The sequence below is a fragment of the Rhipicephalus sanguineus genome, chromosome 3 (genome assembly GCF_013339695.2).
Source record: "Rhipicephalus sanguineus isolate Rsan-2018 chromosome 3, BIME_Rsan_1.4, whole genome shotgun sequence".
NCBI lineage: Eukaryota > Metazoa > Arthropoda > Arachnida > Ixodida > Ixodidae > Rhipicephalus > Rhipicephalus sanguineus.
Genome location: NC_051178.1, coordinates 229,085,060 through 229,105,472, shown reverse-complemented (window position 1 = coordinate 229,105,472; position 20,413 = coordinate 229,085,060). Strand labels below are relative to the sequence as shown.

The 20,413-nt window shown below is 45.8% G+C and overlaps 1 protein-coding gene across 1 annotated transcript; it reads right to left on the bottom strand.

Moving 5' to 3' along the window:
• Window positions 1-373: 373 nt before the first annotated feature.
• Window positions 374-19,002, bottom strand: LOC119388354 (steroid 17-alpha-hydroxylase/17,20 lyase-like). The gene is made up of 9 exons (XM_037656063.2): window positions 18,975-19,002; window positions 16,304-16,483; window positions 13,751-13,844; window positions 12,364-12,519; window positions 11,209-11,411; window positions 10,071-10,196; window positions 5,488-5,592; window positions 2,514-2,645; window positions 374-732 (listed from the first exon to the last, which is right to left on the bottom strand). Exons 1-9 carry the CDS (start codon window positions 19,000-19,002, stop codon window positions 380-382), a joined length of 1,377 nt encoding a protein of 458 aa, XP_037511991.2. The 3' UTR covers window positions 374-379.
• Between the last annotated feature and the right edge of the window lie 1,411 nt (window positions 19,003-20,413).

Genomic DNA, 20,413 nt, shown 5'->3' with positions numbered 1-20,413 from the left:
TCCCTGTGTGGTTTCTAGCGCGCTCGTCGGGAAGAGGTAAGATAGAAAGCGCTTAGAGCGTGCGACAAATACCTGTAACTCCGCTAGTACGTGATGGATTCGAGAAACTCTTGCGGCAATCGGATTCATGAGAGAACAAACTCCGATACATGAGGTCCTTCGATGATTACTTGTAAAAGTGGTTCAGGACCACTTTAAGACTCTCTAATGAGAAGCGCGTGCATCCGCACACATTTAGCGCATGTTTAAACAGTCCAGTTTCTTTTTCGGTGACCACAACATTCAGCTCTGGGGAACCTCTACTCTGAAAAAGTTGGCTATTTTTGCAGCTCCCCAGAAGACTCCAGTATGCAACGGTTTCACGTAGCCAGGAGTGTATTTAGCTTCTTCTAGTGAATACAAAATTTTGCCGAGCAGGGTGTAAAAACACGCTCGAGCCCTTTCCGTTCCAGTTTACATCCGAGGCCCCACTAGGCACACTGACTGTGAGCCTCTGCATGACTCTGACGAGCAGGTAGAACATATCCATGTGAGCTAGCTTCTCTCCAGGGCAGCAGCGGGTTCCCTGGCCGAAGGTGATCAGAGGACCGATGTCTGTGCACACTTTCCCCGTCACGGGATCGAGGAAGCGCTCGGGACGAAACTCCTCGGGATTTTCCCATTGCTGTGGGTCACGGTGCACCTTGTAGATGTTGTACCAGAGGCCCGTGTCCTTGGGTACGTCCCACTTGCCTGCGAAACCGTGCATACTTGTTTTAAGTGCGCTGCTATCTGCTGTCTAGTTCCGAACATCACTTTAGGCAGACGAATCACTAGAGCAACCCAAGCCTTGTTACACATATCTTTAAAGGGTCCCTGCAACACTTTTCGATCATGGTTACAAGATGCTGCCAATGGGTAGTTGAGAACACGTGAGAGAAACATTATAGCGCAGCACGCGGCACGGAATTTACAATCTAATTTCAAAGTCAGCTAGAAATTGCTTACTCTTCTCTCGACAAGTGATGCTATATACCCAAAAGCAATTGCGTCATATACCCAAAAGGACATGAACATGGCCATTTGCTGATTTGAGCGTCGTGAGCTACATAGTTATGTGGCCGCCGCGACGTGCTCGATCCGCGCGCGACCAGCGCACCCTTGATCACACCCTTGATCACAGTGAGCCGCGCGTTCAGAGACAACAAGAAAGTGCTCAGTCATGACGCGCGCTGGCGTACGTATGTAGCTTCTTGCCCCCTTGTCATCCCCACTTTGACATCAACACCCCCCTACACCCCCCCCCCCCCCGCCCAACATTTCAGAGCACTCGCTGGAACGTTAGAGCGTGTGACGAACCCCTGTAACTCCGCTAGCACTTGACGGATTATAAGTATGATTGCGGTAGTCGATTCGTGAGACAATAAAGTCGGATAGTGAAGTCATTGGGTGATTACTTAGAAGAGTGTCGCGAGAGTTCCCTGTGTGGGTGGTACGCCGTGCGTGACGAAATGCGCTCTAATTACAATACCGAAATATGTTGAATAGAAAGGCGCAAATTTAGACACCACGAAAGTTGGAGAACAAGACGAGTACTTGTCTTGTTGTCCTACTTTTGTGTTGTCCAAATTTGCGCCTTTCCTTTCAGAAAGCTTCACCAACTAGCCTCTCAACTTCTCAAGAAGTGCTTCTATAATACCAAGATAAGTTACCACTAGTTCAACAGCAAGTATTCCTGTTCCACACGTAATTACGTGGCAGATTGAATCGTGACGGCTACGACATATGTGGCGTCCTACATTTCTAATTTTTTTCTGTCTCCGAAAACGACTTGTGCAGATAGGTAAAGAAAAAAAAGAAAAAAAAAACCCTTAGGGTCCCTTACGCATTCGGCTAAGACGACACGAAGGCGAAATCAGGGTTCTTTTTCTTCTCAGTCGATCCATTGATCCTGCCCCCCCCCCCCCCCCCGAGAGCTTTCTGTACCTCACCTGGTTTAGCACTGCCTCCGTGATCGGCCCACCTTTGACCAAGCGACGATGCAATGTGGTGACGTCATCACGTGCCGTCACGTCATGAGGACGTCATAATGGCGTCACAAATTTGGGTGATCTGTGACGCCATGCTGACGTCGTGTAATATATCCTCACATGATTTTTTTTTTGCATCACTTGTGTTCAAGGCATCTAAAGCTTTCGCCGTAATAACTACGTTAGCCTTGACAAATGCAAGTTCCAAGGAGCCACCTTTGAACCAAACGAAAGTTCTTGTTATTGCGGTAAAGCTGTTCTTTTGTGCAAGTTTTAGTCAAATTATGATGTCGGACATCATATCTGCTAAGGCAGCCGTCCAGTGTCCAACGGCGCTTGCGAGTAAGAAAGATTTGTAAATTTCATTCCAGGAGCTTTGCGTATGCAGCGCCTCAGTCTTGAAATAAAGACCTGTTGTCTGTGTGAAGGTCAAGCGGGAGCAAAAAAAATAAATTTATTTCGTATTTGCTATTTACTAGCTGTTCTGATTAAAATAGCACTCACCGACTCGAGTATCCGTGGTTGTATTATGAGGTAAACCTAGAGGCGCCGCAGGGTGCATCCTTAGCGTCTCTAGCAGGCAAGCCTCGGTGAAAGGAAGCTTCTCACGGTCTCCGTACGCAGGTGGCACGCTCCCTTAGCACAGAAACGAAGTATATGTTGGGAAGGAAAAGTTAAATGGTTCCCTGAAACGGCTACAATTACTACGAGAACCCTGTGAGCAGGCACAGCCGGCTTTTCTCGCTGCATATTTGTACGTAGAGCAACAGTCCCTCCCGTAGACAATTTGCATAAATGCTCCATCACATAACGCTTACTCATTTTCGTGACGTCAAGCGCTTCTCGAGTGTTTCGGATAGTTGACTTTTCCGTGCACATGTCTGTGTCGCTGGTTTTAGGTCAAAAACTGAACCTCCTGGTAAATTTCCTCAGGGACTCTGACATCGCTACTCAGCCAAGCATAATGTTTTAGATAGCAACAACGAAGCACTAACGCTTTATATACCTAATATTTACATTAGCCGAGCAAAAGTACCTGGTTTGAGCGGAAACCAGCTTTCACAACGGTCTTTCACAGTTGAAGGGCCGGCGCGCCACGGTTTTGTGGGCAGAGCTGATATTTTAGCGGCGAAGCACCTTCGGGTCTCTGCTTGTCGGCGTGTCATGTCGTCGTCACGGTCCATCATAAACGGGTATGCGCCACAAAAATTGGGTAAATCCCACTACTCGCCACCGGTCTACTCTATGCATATTATGAGCTAAAGGTTCCTCGTTAATGCCTAAAACATTATGTTTGCCTCAGCAGCGGTGTCAGAATCCCCGACGAATTTTACCAAGGAACTCAAGTTTCTTATATAAACCCCGAGGCACAAACGTGGATATCTACGGTAAACTAATCTAATTGAAACACTACTTCTTGAAACGCATCTGCAAAGTGATGGTGCTTTACTCGCCACCGGTCCACTAAAAATGAAGAAGGCAACAGTTAGCCCAACAAAAGCCGAGGACGTTAGTGGAGCTGAAACACCCTTCCCTACATGCCGTAGGGAACTGTAACCGGGCATGTAGGGAACAAGAAGCACCTTAAGGTAACCTGCATTCCGACGCAGTTTTCCGACGACAATAGTGAAGCTGAAACACCCTTCCCTACGTGCCTGGTTTCAGACTTGGCACCACTAGTGCCTCATCAGGGAAATCCCTCTCAAAACAATATGGCGAATTACCTCGGTCAGGTCCTTTTACTTCTCTATCTTCTTCTTCTTCTGCTGCCTCTGATTGCCCATTAGCAGCGATTTTGCCTTGGGAAACACCGGCTCACACTGCATGCTTCGCCCCTCCCCAGGTTTCACGTTAGTGGAGCACGAACACCCTTCCCTACATGCGTCGCTCCTCCCCAGATTTTTAAAGACGTGCTAGAGAAAGAGCTCTGCTCTGTTCTGAGTGAATCGCAGTTTTTTTCTTAGGTTGTAACCGAGTATAGTGTTCTGCTTACTGCACATGCCCTCGAAATACAGAGAAAAAGAAAAATTGGCTAAGCTTGCACTAAGCCGCGCAAGGCTTGAAACAGCAAAATTGGACCATTCTGTAGACTAATATGATTGCTTCTAGGCTGTTTCTAGGCCTTAGCTAGGTGATGCAGGTTGTTTCTAGGTTGCTCTTAGGTCGCAGCTAGGCTTTAGCTAGGTGATGCTAGGTTGTTTCTACGTTGATTCTCAGCGCAGGGAAGTTCGATTTAAACCACAGACAGTCACAGACACGACAGGGATGTCCACACTCCAGAGACAGTGCCTCGCGCTGAAACCAAGCATTCGCACCTCTCATAGATCTACGGGCACGTCGTCAGTGGCGTAGGCCTTCCATCGCTTCGGGGTCCTCACGTAGCCGCCGTTGCATTTCCCATTACCTAGTATTCTTCTCGTTGTACGTTGTGGTTGTCTTCGGCTCGCCGCCGTCGCTTCGCAGCCATTTCTTGTTGGGCTAACTGTTGCTTTCTTTATTTTTAGTGCACGAGTTAGTGCACGAGTTTAGTGCACGCAGTTTTAGTGCACGAGTTACCCAATTTCTGTGGTACATACCCGCGTATGATGATGATAGTTTTTGCCTTCTTCATTTTTAGTGGACCAGCGGTGATTAGTGGGATTCACCAAATTTCTGTGACACATACCCGTTTACGATGATGCTAGTTTTTGGTTCGCTGGACAAGGAACGATTTGCTAAACAGGTTCGCTGTTAAAACAGGAGACGCCCACTTCCGCGTGGTAATTGCAGTGCTCCCTAACGTTCCGCCTTGAAACGACCATAGCATTCGGCCATTTGTGCTGCGAATTAAAAGGTGACAGGACAGCAGCAATGGTGGTGGCTGTGCGATGACGAACCTGTTGCTTTCGGCAACACAGGCGATAAGCGCTGCATCTGCTTATCACTGTCATGAACCGGGGCGCGGCAAAGATACCGTTTGTACGCGGGACGTTTTGTTCATCCTTAAAGTTGCAAGTTAGGCGAGTTGGTGACAGTTCATTTCGACTGTGCCCTGTCTCTGTGCGCTGATTCACAAGTTAAAATGAACGTTTTGTTGAGGCCATTGCGACGTTTCTCCAAAGCGCACAATTTATCTACTGCTTAGTTGCTTGGATAAAGGGCTCGTTTTTTTGTTGGTTTAATTAGCTGTTGTGCGTCTTGTTTATTCCAGTGAGACGTTATTGTAGTTTTCTTGAACTTTTGTCTAGCTATTGGTTTATAAGGAAAATGCTTCCTTTTGTAAACAGGCTTACAGATTTTATCAAACTTTATAATTTATACTTATACGCTCTAGCATGGCATGAGAAGGATACAACTACATTCCAGTTTACTTAGGCGATCTTATGAGAAAAGATGGCATTGCATTGCGATAAGAACATTTTCTCCGAGAACTACGGCGTACTTCTTGGCACGAGAAACAAGAAAGAAGAAAAAGGAAGTAGTCCGGGAATCTTCTTACCGATGTTGTCTTCTATTTCCTTTTGAATCCTTTCTTGAATGCCGTGTTCTTTTGCTATCCGTAGCAGCATCCACTGAAATGTGGCCGTCGATGTGTTGGTTCCAGCTGGAAGGCAGCATACATGTTCACATGTTGAAGGTGGTTTATGCACTGTTGCGTGCACATACGAGAGTGCTGGTTAGGGAAAGTACGGAAACAAATAATAAATAACGTACATATGCTTTTACAGCATTACAGCACATTTTACATTCTATTATGCAAACTTGAGTGTGTGGTGCCTACAAGCGATAGTGTAGACATTTTACAATAAAATGTTTTGTTTCGTACCGTTGTCGCTGGTGTTAACGGCTAGCATTAAGACAGTCTTCTCTCATCCCCCTTTCCTTTTTCTTTCCGATTTCACAAAATGTGTATTTCACGCAACTATCAAGCGTTCCTGGGAAATCTAAGCACCAACTTGCCCGAGAAAGTTGCATTGGTTAACTCAGCAACGGCTGTTTGCTGCGGCCGCTCTAGGTGGTTTTCTCTGCCAGGAATAAGCTGGGCACTTTATTCACGATGATCAGCAATAGCTTAGACGCCGGTGGCTAAGTTGCCGCACGTGGTTAACCCTGTGGCCAATGATACAAGTTTGTTCCGTCTAAGGCGAACGTTGCATATTGCATTCAATTGTCCTGTGGGCATATGTGGACCAGACCGCTCGCTGTATCAATGAACGCTTAAGAAAGCACCAGCCATCCTTAAAAGGAAGTCTACCCACGCATTTGGCTCGGCATTCTATCGAGCGTAGTGGTGAAGCTTGCTTTTCAGACACGGAGGTTCTTTTTAAACAACTATAGATAGAGGGGAAAGAGAGAGGGAGATAACCATTTATTGAAAGGCATATAATTTAGCCGACGTATGGAAATAGCTGACATGCTACTCCGCGTGGGGAAGGAAAGTGGGGAGAGAAAGACAGGTGGGGAAAGACCTAACAGAAAAATGAAGAAAAATGTGAAAGGAGGAAAAATAAAAATAAAAATCTGAGTGAATTTTCTGCTTTTGGGCGGGGCCATGATTTGGTAGAGTCCTTCATGGTGTGCATCGTCCTACAATGAGGTGACAAATTTCGCTGCATGAAAGGTGAATGAGGGTGACGGGCAAGGTACAACTAAAGTTTGTCGAGCTTACCGATATTGTCCAAATATGTAAATAGGAATTTCATCGTACGCCTCTGTTGCTTGAGGCATGCTAAAGGGCCTTAACCACAGTCTAATGCTAAAGGTCTTTGTGTGATTGAAAGCATGCTATGTTCATTAAGCGCGCTAATCGGCCTACGCTCGGCACTCAAACAAAATATGTTCCACCATTGCGAATGAACCATAGTTGTTGCCGTGTGGACTTGCCGCTTGAACGAAACGGTACCGTAAGCCGTTTCCATAGGCAGTGTTTAGACGAAGCCGATAGTACAGAGTTTCCAGATGTCGAGGAATGCTGAATCGGAGTCTTGTTCTGAGATGTGGGTCGATTTAAGTAAAGGAAAGCGTAATGATGTGTCGGCAGGTTCCAAAGCCTCTTTTTTTCTTTGGAAGCAAGTCTTTTAAAAAGCCACTTGTGAAGCATCACACTTGGTGAAATAAGTTCGCCTATAATTTTGGTATAATTGCGTGTCACTTCGCCTGCCTTTTTGTTGGCCTGTGGATACCGGGTCATTGTGGCGTTTAAACACCGCAAACCCAGAACACGTAAGCTTGCTGATGCATTTCATATTTAGATAAGCGGAAACGACTGTATGAGTCAAACGTCATTAGGGATTTCCTGCAAAGAAGTGTCCCTCCTTAAGGAAAGGGGCTAGGAGAAAGATGGGGTGTGCGCTGTTGGCTTGTACTAGCACTTAAGGGCGGTGCGCATGCGCGGCAGCTACACGTACCTTGGTTGGGTATGTATATCCTTTCTGACGCAACGAAGCTTGAAGTTTATAGTCGCTCGTGTCGTTTCGCTTTGCTTTCCGTGTCTCAGTTTCGCGCTGAAATTTTCAATAACGCATATTCAATAACCCCCTCGTCTTTATTCTTTACTTCACGGGCTTCCGTACGACAATGCGACGAGTGGGTTGAAAGCTTCCAAGAAGGAACGCGGCGTCTTTCAAATCTCCGCGACTTCGACGTCTAATGATGTACCTTCTCCGCGTCTTGAAAGAGAACGACGATTGCTATCGTTTCCTGTCCTCTGTGAACGCTCCTCTACCTACCGTTAACGTATTGCTTTCTATAAGAATACACAACGAAGCTGATAGACCTCGCAGTTGCGGTCATGACAGATACAAAAATGTATTGCACGGTTTAGGCTATTGATGGTTTCCTCGTTACCACATTTGTCACAAGCAGCACTACCGGTCGATTCGACGCGAAAGCAAAAAGAAGAGTTTGTAAACTCTACACCGAGCCGCAGTCGACTAAATGCAACCGCCTGCGACAGCCTATATGAAAGACAGGAGGCAGTACGAGTGTTTAACAGAACGCGCGCACTAAGGTGTGTGCCTTATGTAATGGGTAGCATGCTTTAAACCAGGAGCAATTATGCGCGAGAAATTTTTTCGAAGTTGCGATGCACCCACTACGTGGTCTTAAGGGAATACGCGCGGTAATGTGTGTGCCTTTTGTAATGGGTGGCTGTCTTTAAACCATCAAGTCGTTATGATATTGACATGGTGTGACGCCCGATGGCAATGTACGCTTGTACCACGCAATATTACTGCGATATTACATCTCGTACTGTGACACCTGTATACAGGACGCGTATTTTAACGCGATAGCGTTAAAGAGCTCGTATCGCAAAAATTCCGCCGTCGGCGTCGGGGCCGTTGGTTGTGAGCGAAAAATCATCATCTTGTCCGTGACCGAAAAATCAAAAAAGCTGCAAATAAAACAAATAATAAAAATGCTTGGTCCGAGTGAGAATCGAACCCAGGCCGTCTGCGTGGCAAGTAGGTGTTCTACCACACAGCCACGCCTCTGCTCGGAGCTGCACTGAAACTAACTTTCATGCTTCCCAAAAATACGCGTCCTGTATACAGGTGTCACAGTACGAGATGTAATATCGCAGTAATATTGCGTGGTACAAGCGTACATTGCCATCGGGCGTCACACCATGTGATTATCAGAACGACTTCGTGGTTTAAAGAGAGCCACCCATTACAAAAGGCACACACACATTACTGCGCATATTCCCTTTAAGACCACGTAGTGGGTGCATCGCAACTTCGAAAAAGTTTCTCGCGCATAATTGCTCCTGGTTTAAAGCATGCTACCCATTACCTAAGGCACACACCTTAGTGCGCGCATTCTGTTAAACACTCGTAGTGTTCGAACTGCGCACTAGGAACAAAATATCGCTATCGCGTTCAACTCTTAAAGGCGAAGCTTAAGCGTCCCCCGATTTTTTGGGAAGCATGAAAGTTACTTTCAGTGCAGCTCCAAGCAGAGGCGTGGCTGTGTGGTAGAACACCTGCTTGCCACGCAGACGGCCTGGGTTCGATTCTCACTCGGACCCAACATTTTTATTATTTATTTTATTTGCAGCTTTTTCGATTTTTTCGCTCACGGACAAGATGATGATTTTTCGCTCACAACCAACGGCCCCGACGCCGACGGCGGAATTTCTGCGATACGAGCTCTTTAACGCTATCGCGTTAAAAGGAGTCCACGAATAAATACACATCTGTTCTAAACTTGTTCTACGTAGTGCACGTGACATCACACAAAAGCATGTGCAACCTATTTATGCAGCATGTGCTTTTGACAAAGGCATGTCGCCTTCGTGAGCAGATCCAGTAGTAGCACAGCTATTTGACCTAGTTGGAAACGGTTCATCCTTGAGAAGCGCGAAAGAAACACAGGAACTAAGAAGAGACACACACAGGACAAGCTCTTTCTAACAACTAGTTTTATTAAAGAAAAACTCAGACTTCTTATCCTAACAGAACTGCGCTAGGGACATGAACATATCAGCGCACATAGATCCAGTAGTTTCAGTGGCATGGCTGGTGTCACAAATAAAGAGCTTTAGGTTAGGTGTATTCAAGTTTTGCGGGACGCCTGCCGCCAGGCGAACAAAAAAAAAAACCGCTAGGGGAACGCAAAGAACCCAAGCATTAGGTGTCCCCAGCGCTTAGAGACTCCCCACTTACACCCCGTAATTCTGCAGCGTCCTCGACACCACGGAATAAAGACGTTGTGTTGGTATACAACCTACGCACAACCTTAACTACTTAGCCAGGTGTAATTCGCTTAACAATATGTTAACGTGTATAGTAACATGTTAAATATCGAAAGAGAGCGGTACTACACCAAGGACCAACTCTTGTCCGATTCCCCCTGCTAGCGTTAGTTCATCGACTGGAGGCACGCTTCTTGTCTTTTGCTTTGTTAGAGAATAGTGTCCGTGTATATTGCCTATTTATAGCATCTTGCCGATGAGGGTAATGAGGAATCTAATAGACCTAGCGCGAAAGTATACCCAGGGACGATGTAGGGTGACTCATAAAGACCATGTATAGCACACGAAGAATGCATAGAGTAAGGGCCAGCCGTTGCTTTACCTACCGTTGAAGATGTTCATTGTAGCAAGAATCATGTTGGGTTTGGTCAGGTACTGTGCATCAGCTCTCTCCTCCTTGATGGCTTCCTCTCGGGCAGCCAACATAGCGTGCGTGAAGTTCTCTGTGCTACCTGTAGGAGGGCAAGGCGATGCCACGTTTGATGCGGCTTTGTGACCTATCATATTGTGTAACGTGACTTTTTTTTCATGACAGCATCACTGACATGCTTGCACGCATGACGTTTCGTTAATAAGCAAAAGAGAGTTAAAAGCTCATGATGACGCAACACTATTCCGTCGGCGATATCTAGAGCTGATAAGGCGATTCTGTGCCGCTTGTGGCTTGGAGTGGCCTTCGCACATGCCAACTCATTCGGGATCGCAATGGCCCGACTTGCGATAACTGTAGCTGCGAGTAAGCAATCAGTCATCTCCTCGGTGAGAGCCCCGCTTCAGTGCGGCCGGAAAAGAGTTTTAGATGGATTTTACAATCGCCTTTTGTCGCAGGAAGGGGTTTTTGGAGACTGGCCGAGGCAGTACTCAGCACAGAAGGCTTTGAAAGCGTTGTTCCGTTTCTTGCAGACGACTGGTCTTAGATATAGACATTAAGCAGTGCGTATTCTCTTCTCCTGTTCTTTGTAACATCTCTTTTTCATTATCTTCTACTCCCCTCCCCTCTTTTCCTAGCACAGCTTAACCAGCCGATCTGAGAGCTGGCCAGCCGCTCTGTCTTTCCGTCTATTTCTTCTTCCTCCTCCTCTTACACGTGTTTTCTTATCTGCCTCGATTGAGTGACGCCACAGATAAAGGCAGAGTGATGGTTGCGTAAAAGTAACAAACCTATTCCCTCGTTACTGTGTCCACTGACTAACTAAAGTTTTTCAGCTCTAAGGGGTACATTTCTTTGTTGAAAATAATATTGAAATCAATAAACGCTTCGGTAGGAATAGCCTGGTTTGATGCGCCTCGTAATCTCAATATATTTATTCATGGCATTCACTGCAATGAACGCGAAATAAGAGAATCAACGACACCTGCACACCATTTAAGAGACTACTATCAGAAAGAAGCCTGCCATGCCTCGCACACGGTCGCGTTTCTAGACGTTAGCACATACATTCACTGCCCTAAACGAGCCCATACCTGGGACGTAGGTAGCCTCGGCTTTCGAGAACAGACTTTGCATAAGCTCCCGGAGTTCGCGGAACAACGCTGCCATCTTCTTCTCTTTCTTGTAATACAGAATGGCCAGAAAGGGAGCTATGTCGCTGGGGAGGCCGTTGGGTGAAATTTGATAGAACCGGCGGTTGATGTCTTCCAGGCTTTCTATATAACTGTCATGCAGCCTGCGCATAGAAGGATGTCGTTAGTGTTGCTTTCGTTAACGCCGCATGCATCGTCGGCTGCAATGTGAAAGCAGGAATGACCTCCAATTGTTTCAGTGTGGGAGCGCCTCAGTTGCAGGCAGACTATAGCTCGCTCCTTTGAACAACTGGCTTCCCTGTGTTTGCTTAGCTTCTACCTACACCACTCTGTTCATCAGTTATTCAACTCATTAGACACAAAAAAATTAGGTTCGCCTGCAAGGGTGAAGCAATGAATACGAATGCAACAAATTGGAATGTTACACGAAGTAAGGCTAGCAGACTTTAGGATGAATATGAATTGTAATAGACGGGAGGATAAGCTCGATTATCGGTGTTTTACAAGTTCCGGAGCAAAGCCATAGTTTTGCGTGTGGCTTGGAGAGGAGCAATGTAATTCGTGAATAGAAAAAGTAACAAAGCTGTGATCTACCGAACCAGTGAAATAAACTTCTGGTTATCACCAGATAACGTTCGTGCTTGTAAGATTACGCAGCGACCGTATGCAGCTTCAATGGAAGGTTTCATTTACAATGAGGCTTCTCTCTACTTCTGCATTTTGTTACCGTTGTATATGAAATGCGCTGTACAAGATAAAAAATTATTCGCATTTAATGACACGTCGTTCGAAACGAACCATATCTACTTATTTAAAATCTCTGCAATTCAAGTAACATTTCGCGCAAAAATTGTCGCGTACTAGCAAAACTGTGGCACTTATCACAGCCTTGCATTGCTAAAGCTTCGCCGTACTGGGCTGTTGTTTATGTCAATTATCTTTATAAGTTTCGACTGGCACTGTACTACGTCATCTGAAGGCTTACATTACAGTGGAGTCACCTAACGCTTTCAGATATGCAGAGTAGATTGTTTCCTTGATTTCGGTTGGGCTTACAAGCAAATAGAATTTTAAAAACAAAAATATAGTACCTACCTTGTACCATATACAGCTGCCCCAATGACCTTGCAGAACATCGAGAAGATAGGTTTCCTGAAGTCCATCATCTGTGGTCCTTCTTCTAAGGAGTCCACAAAGGTGTCGACAATGTCGGCGCAATGATGTTCCAAAGACTCACTGGCCGCGTAGCGTCTGCGATATAATGATGCTCATCTTATCAGAAAGTTGCTACAAGTCCCAAGGAAGACTTCATAAAAAAAACCATTCCTACATCTCAAAAGTCCAACGTTTCCTTACGCATTCGCCGAAGAAGACTCGAACGCGAAAGCCAGCTTGTTCTTCTTTTTCTACTCAGTCGATTGTATCGATCTCTCCCCAATATCTTTCTTCACCCAACATAGTTTTGCATTGCCTGTGAGATCGGAGGCATTCGAAGCTTTCTACACCTCACGTGGTTTTGCGATGCCTCAGGGATCGGCACGCACTTCACCAAGCGACGATGCTATGTGATGACGTCATCACGCGACGTCAAGGTATTTGACGTCACGAGCCTTGTCTACCTGTACCGTCCTGACAACGTCATAGGATGACATGGATCACATGATTTTATGTGTGATTCGTGCTGACGCCGACGGTCAATCTTCGCATTTGATGGAGTATCTGAGGCTTTCGCTTTAATAAAAAAAGAAGTGACGGACAAAGGACCTACGGGCGATGAAATGTCTACATTATATTCGTCACTGTAAGTTAGTGCTGTGCGAAGACTGATATTTGAACGAATCCGATGCAATTACAATAGTAGCAAAATGAAGTTGAAACTAATACGCAATAATTGTGAAGTAGTTTTCGATTATTGAAAGTTGTTTTTTACGACCATTATAAAACGGTGTCCACATCCTAGAGATAAATGTTGAAATGTAGCATCAGGCAGATTGTTCGAGGGAGCGGAACTATTCGGAGAGTGCGAATAATTATGGCATACCTGCGACATAGACTGCTGCAATGTGTAAACGTTCATAGTTTATATCTATGCTATCCCCGCGAAAATAAAAGTTCGTTGTACTTTTTTACTAATTTTGTGTTTACTTCGGTGCAGCTGACGTACGTACATATTTGTAAATTATCAGAAAATATTCATAATTTTCACTTAGGTCTGTTCCATTTGAACAGCATTCGATTCGATATTCGAAGTTTTGAGATATTCGCATTCCCCTATGTAATCCCGCCCACATTAATATGCGTTCATGATTATAGCGAAAGGACAATGATTGTGGGATATTGCTACACAACTGCTTCCTGCGTTAGGGTTTTTTATGCATTTAGAAAGCAAAGTCGCAATTTTGGAGAAATATTAATCAGGATATTCGTAGGAAAAACAAAACACTCGAAGGCCAAAAGTAAATCGAAGAGATGGCATACTTGCCTTGACGCTGACACCACCACCTTCCGAAGAGCCCTCCAATAGGGGTTGTAATCCTCGAGTACTATATCGTGGTTGCCTTCGTTTTGCAAGGCACCTGAAATCGACGTTTTAGGCAATTAAACTTGTGTGGGAAGTCATCCACATAATATCGCGATTGTACCTCTTCACTGGCACGAGCGCCCAAGCTCGTTGCTGAAGCAATGAAAAATAAATCAAAGCGCGTCAAGAATGTCACGCGCTACGACCAGCATTTGTATTTTCACAGCGGAGCGGTGTAAGCTCTTGGTGAGGCCGGGTGGTATTAACACGAAACTGCGTTTTACAGCGAAAGCTGTTATGAGATCATTTCACCGGCCGTTTTTGGCGCCGTAGTTGTCCGCCGCCGCCGCCGCCGCCGCCGCCGGTGTCCGTAACCACTATCGCTCGAAATAAGAAAAAAAACGAAATAAGAAAAAATTTCCAGGATGGTACGGGGTTCGAACCTGGGCCCTCTGCGTGGGAGCCCAGTGTTGTACCTCAGAGCCATGCCGGTGCTTGGAACTGCCTAGCAAGAAGACGCTATAGAGGCTTCCTGTCCAGAAGGAACCATATCAACATATGTAATTTAGTGTGGTAGAAGAGTGAAATAACAACCACGCCCCACACAACGCGAATTCTGTAACCAGGCGTCACACAATGCAAATTGAGCAACGAGTGGGCTGTTGGATGCTTCCAACCCATTACATGGGGCTCTGAAATAATTCTTCATCATCATCAGGCACAACACCAACAAAGTGCGCATAATGCCTTACATGTTTTTAGCGGGTACCACGGCTCTCCGTTGAATGACGAAAAAGGGTATAATGGCTGTTTCAATATGACACACAAATTATGATGAGGTATAGCGTAGTGGGTTCCTCGCAAGTGCACTTGCATTGGTTGCCAAGGAAGCCCATAAGCCCATCATCTATTTCCTCAGGGTCTCGATAAAGTTCTTCCCTCCTCTCTCTGTCCTCTCTTTCTCACGTCAACGTATGTTACATTGCATGGTGGGAGAGTGAAATAGCGGCCGGGCGTCACATAATGCGAATTACGTAACTGGCGAGCCGTTTAAAGCTTCCAACCCATTACAAGGGCTGAGCCACAATTCTTCATCTTCATCAATCGTCACGAAAACAAAGTGCACATAATGCCTTACATATGTGTAGCTGGAACTTCGCTGCTGCGCACAATGATGAATAATGGCGTTGTAGGTGCTTCCCAACTTCACAAATATTGTGATTTGTAGCGTAGTGGATACCTTGCTAGCGTACTTGTATGAGTAGCCCCAAGAGAGTTTACAACGGGCTCTAGTAATGCCGCTCTTCCAGCTTTCGCTGTGACTGTGCTGCGCTTTCCGCGCAGGCCTGGCGTTTTTTCTATGACATCGCCTTGCCATACCAAAATAAGCTCAACTAAACTATCTAAGCCAAGTTTAATTAAGCCAAGCTAGACAAGGCAAGCCTAATTAAGACCAAGCTAACGAAGCCAAGCCTAATCAAGCCACATCTAAGTAAGATCACACTATTTAAGACAAACATAATGAAGCCAGGAGCAATTAAAACCAGATAATTAGGTCATGATAATTAAGTCAAGCCTAGTTAAGCCATACCTAAGTAAGATCACAGTAATTAAGACAAACATAGTCAAACCAGGAGTAATTGAAACCACATAATTGAGTAATGATAATTAAGTCAACCCTAATGAAGACCAATATATTTAAGCTAACTATTATTAAGTCCGAGCTAATTAAGCAACGACAAGCTTTTCTGGATGTTTCCTGTCGTAGCCTGACGGAACAGCACATCTGGGCGGCCTTCCTTGGCCGCCCACCTGCGCTGTTCCTCAGGCTTGGTACCACCAGTACGAAGCTTCCTTAATTTTTTCCTGCGCAATGCCTTTTGATTTCAAAATACCTTCCGCTAAAAAGGCCTACTTTATCATTTTTCTTTGCTTATTAATTTGATAAATGATAAAAGAAGAACATATGCTTTAAGGAAACATATAAAGAGAGTTCTCAATAATTCGTGAAGTGCGAGGCAGGAAAGTCTCTAAGGTTGAATGAAGAAGTGTTGGAAAAATTGGCGAATTCAATTTTCTTGTTCGTTGGTTCAATTTATTACAGCAGTTTTACTTCGTGCTCTCGAACCATAGCTCAGCCACCACGTGACAAAGAGCTCTGGCTCGTTTAAATGATTCCTCAGCGTTTTAAAAAGAGCCAACGTTATGAAAGATATGAAAAAAAAAACTGAAATAAAATGAAAGGATACGGCTCTAGACCGAGGAATGTAGCAGGCTGGCTTGTTTTTTTCTTGTTTTCATGCGCTTTACTAACTGACCATGCACTACTAATGCGCAGACGAGGGCCTGCAATAGTCAAATTAAACGATTCCTCGGCGGCACTTTGCAGAACATTCAAAATAAAAAAAATATAATTAACCAATGTCAATTTTGCAGGAGTTGGCTGCAACTGATCAACTGATGCGTGACCTAACACGATATGTAGCACTCCATTTGCCTTGTTTGCATGCTCACCTGTTCTAGTAGGAAAGCGGCCGGCGAAATCGTGCCGTCTCTCCACCAGTGCTTCCCGTATAACAGCGTAGCTGTTCAGCATCACCATAGGCCTGTGGGCCATCCACAAAGTGAAGACGTCGCCGTATATCTTGGACAATTCAGTCGATTTGGCGTGCAAGTCGGTCACGTGGCGCAACGCTGCATGTAGCAGTGGATAGGATTGTTAGAGGGCAAAAGTATGGTTATTGCACTAAGCAGAGTTCTTAGAGAGAGAGAGAGAGAGAGAGAGAGAGAGAGAGAGAGAGAGAGAGAGAGAGAGGTTTATTTATAGAAAGGCCAAAGGTCAAAGTTAGGCTTTTGGTTTTCATAAATTTCACCAAGAGAGAGAGAGATACGAAGAGGAAAGGCAGGGAGGTTAACCAAGCTTTGGCTCGGTTGACTACCCTACACTTGGGGTGGGGGAAGGGGGAATAATAGAAAGGAAAATATATGATTTTCCTATGTGATGAATATTTTGTTTCATGCAAAAAGCCCCGCCAATACGTTTAGGAATTGTCACTGCAAAGTTTTAAAAGGAAACAATGATCGGAAACGTACACTTGAAACATATCGAACTGCCTAAGAACAATGCACCGACGCTCTAAAGTATCTTTGTAAAGACGACCTAAAAACATTTTAACGATGACAAAGATGGCCCTTTCCCGTGTCTGTCCTATCGTCACCACCCTCCTATCGACGCTCCAATCTATTCGAATTCAATCCACTGTATTTTGAAGGCGACAGTGTTTGCTCTTCTGGGCAAAAAGTTGTCATACAGCTCGAAGGGACCTGGGGATAAACCAGGAAACTCTAATATAGTGATGCACGGTGACAGAAAAGAAATTGAAACGGCTTTATGGTCTACTAAAAGTGAAGAACGGAACACGCGGGCGGCTGATGCCAATTAAGGTCGTGCTCAAAACGCCAAGCGCACGCGGCGAGCGAGTCGAGACGACCGATGTCACGGAATCACGAATCCGGCAAAACGACACAAGCAACATGCTCCTGAAATGGAAAACTTCGAAGTAGCATAAGATAAATTCAAAAAGGATTTTCTGGGGAGACGTTTCGAAATTCTGTGTCACCTTGTGTGACAGAGGCGATACAGAATACACTTTCACAGAGCGGGATGGCTTACAAAATTTGACCTCTCTCTCTCTCTCTCGACCCCGGCATAGCATTCCTCTTGAGATTTTGGTTGCTTCAGAGGCACCTCATCACGATAATCAGTGTGAGTGACGCTGTGACGTTTTCTGCGAACGCTCTTTTGTTCGCGCATTAGTGGGGAAAAGCATTCTAAAAGCCTCGCTTGGCATTTTGGAAAAGCATGCACGCCTATTTCTATTGTTCTACCGACCCCCGGCGCGCACGGCTTGCTAACGGTACACTCTTAGCCGTACGCGCCGAACACCACCGCGGGTTCGAGCACTGCGAGCTTCATGCAGGGTGCCGCGTCCTCGTTTGTCTCGCGCCGTGCACTCTTCGCACCGCTGCGCACGAGAACTCGGCCGATCACCGCGAAGGGACGGTGAGCCCCCGCGCAGCGATGGAGAACCTTTAGGCGACACTCTCCAAATTAGTGGTTTATTACCGGGATTTTAGTACAAAGAGATCAGTGATTCGATACAGCCAATCGTACCTAACATAATTATAGAGGACACCAATTAGCTAATACAAGTTACAAAATATATCGATTAGTGGCCGCGAATGGCACACCTATAAAACAAACAAAGAAACAAGTTTGGAGAGCCGACCTGCCCTTCGGCCAGCGCTCCCGCGATCTCGCACCCCAGAGCAGAAGAAACAGAACAGGCATAAGAACAGTTGAGAGAAACACACGGTGCACGATCGCGAGGCGATGCCTCGGGACTTCGAGAGCGCGGGGCCCCGGCCCGCCGAGTCCGGGGCCCCGACGAGACAACGTGACCACCGGCCGGCGACGAAGAACAAAGAACAAAGGATCGCCGCCGGCCGGGGAGGCCAAAACGCATACGCATCCTCCGAGGTCCCGAAATGGTCTCCCCGAACCCCGTCTCGCGCCTCTGCTTTTCGGGCGAGCTCGAGCAAGGCCCGAATCCCGTCAAAATTGGGCCAATGGGACACCGTGTTCAACCTTTGATGGGCGTGGTGGCAGCGAAGGGAGGGTGATTTATTACCAGCTGCCACCCGTCCGGTCTGGAGGAGAGAGACACGAGAATTCTCCAAGGGAAGATGGCGTCGAGCAACTGGTGCGGACGCCTGAATTCCCACAAGCTTTACGGGGAGATCGCTCATACTACTTATCAGAAGCTCTCGCTGGAAGTCAGGTTAGCGCACTAGGCATTTGAAGCGTGCACATAAAATCTGTAGAAAAAGATGGGCTTGCATCGACCTCATGCAGTCACTCGCATTACAGAAAAACCTGCCTTCGCCGTTTTTCTAAAGCTTGAAGCATGTTGCAAAGATGTTTGCATAATAGTTTCGCTTTTCTGTTCTCTTAATCTACGCCTTTCTAATGTCACAGAAATTTATGTGCAGTAGAACAACAGTATCTGCTACGTTGCCGAGCGGGAAGACACTCACCCAGCAGGTTACCCACAAGTGGAAGTGGAAAGGGTCCCTTCGGGTACTTCGATACACGGTAGTAGAAGCGACCCAACAGGTAAGTCACCAGGAAGACCAGCGCGGTTGTGATCCATCGCCAATCCAAAAGGGAAGGAGAAGCACCTGAGAGCGGTCATGTCTGCGTTTCTAGAAATTTTAGTTCAGCTCGATTTTATTCGTTGGTCACACGAGGAAAGACAAGGCACACACGTGTCACAATATCTTGCAAAGAGGAAGCTTCGGCGAGCTGCTTCGCTATGCGGCGAACGCTAACCACACGCTTCAAATAGGAAGAAACAGCTACGAACTTACCGCTCAGCGTAAAAAAATCGTGAAACGTGATAACGAAACAGCGAAATGTCCACTTGTATACATAATGGCAATCGGTGACAACCAGCTAAAATCACTCCACTTTGACACTTGTGTATCCAAACTGTTGCAAGCATAAGTACAGACTGGGTCTGTACTTATCTCCAATGGCGGCATCTGATTTGAACAAGCCGACTTGTCAGCGAGTGCTCAGTGAAGCCAGCGAGTTAGAGATAACTTGTCTGCGCATTGTACAGATTGTGGATGTGAACTAGTGATTGATAAATGCACCTTTGTGACGAGTTACTCCTATGAACGCGCTTGTTTGATAAGCTTTTTATGTTAACAAATTAGGCGATGTGTGCGTCAGCCAGCCGTCTTTATCACTCCTTCTAAATGAGATATTGTTCTTATCAGAATAAAAGAAGTACTTCTGCTGCATATGTAACCGCCCCCTCCCCCCTTGCTGCTCCGGTGGAAGAGTCAGCGCTGTGGTTTATCTCCTCCTCCGTTTGTCCTATTTTTGTGCTGTTTCTTCAGCAAGTACGAACCAGCCAGGCGAGATAGGCATGACGTTATCGCCCATAATAAAACTTTCCGACGAATTTTGTAAGGGGCCCTTGTACTATATCTGATAAACGCTGTTGAAACCCATTCTGCTATGGCTTACTCGTTACATCAGTTTCAAGATGGCGTCATCCTCCGGCATTTGTTTCTGTGTGCTGTTCGTCATACGAGGTGTGACAAAAAAACAACAAAAAACGAGACTGATTCAATAAACCATCGTACTTACAGGACCAGTTCTCTGTGACATTATCGCCTTCAAAGCAGTCTCCTTCAGTATTCACACACTTCTGCATTCGGTGCTGCCATTGCTGCTAACACTTATGGGACGAGGTTTTTGGAAGGCCGTTCAGGAGATTCTCCGATTTTGCCTGAACCTCTTGAACTGAGGTAAAATGGGTTCGCTTTAAGCAAGATTTAACTTTAGGAAATAAAGAAAAGTCGCATGGAGCCAAATCAGGTGAATAAGGACGATTCCCCATCATAATAATGTTTTTGCTGGTCAGAAACTGCTTGACAGATAGGGCCGTTTGAGCATTGCCCTGGTGCAACAGCCATCCATCACTCCACAACTGTGGCCTTTCTTTCTAATTTTTTCCCGAAGCCTGTTTTGTACTTCAATGTAGTAGTGCT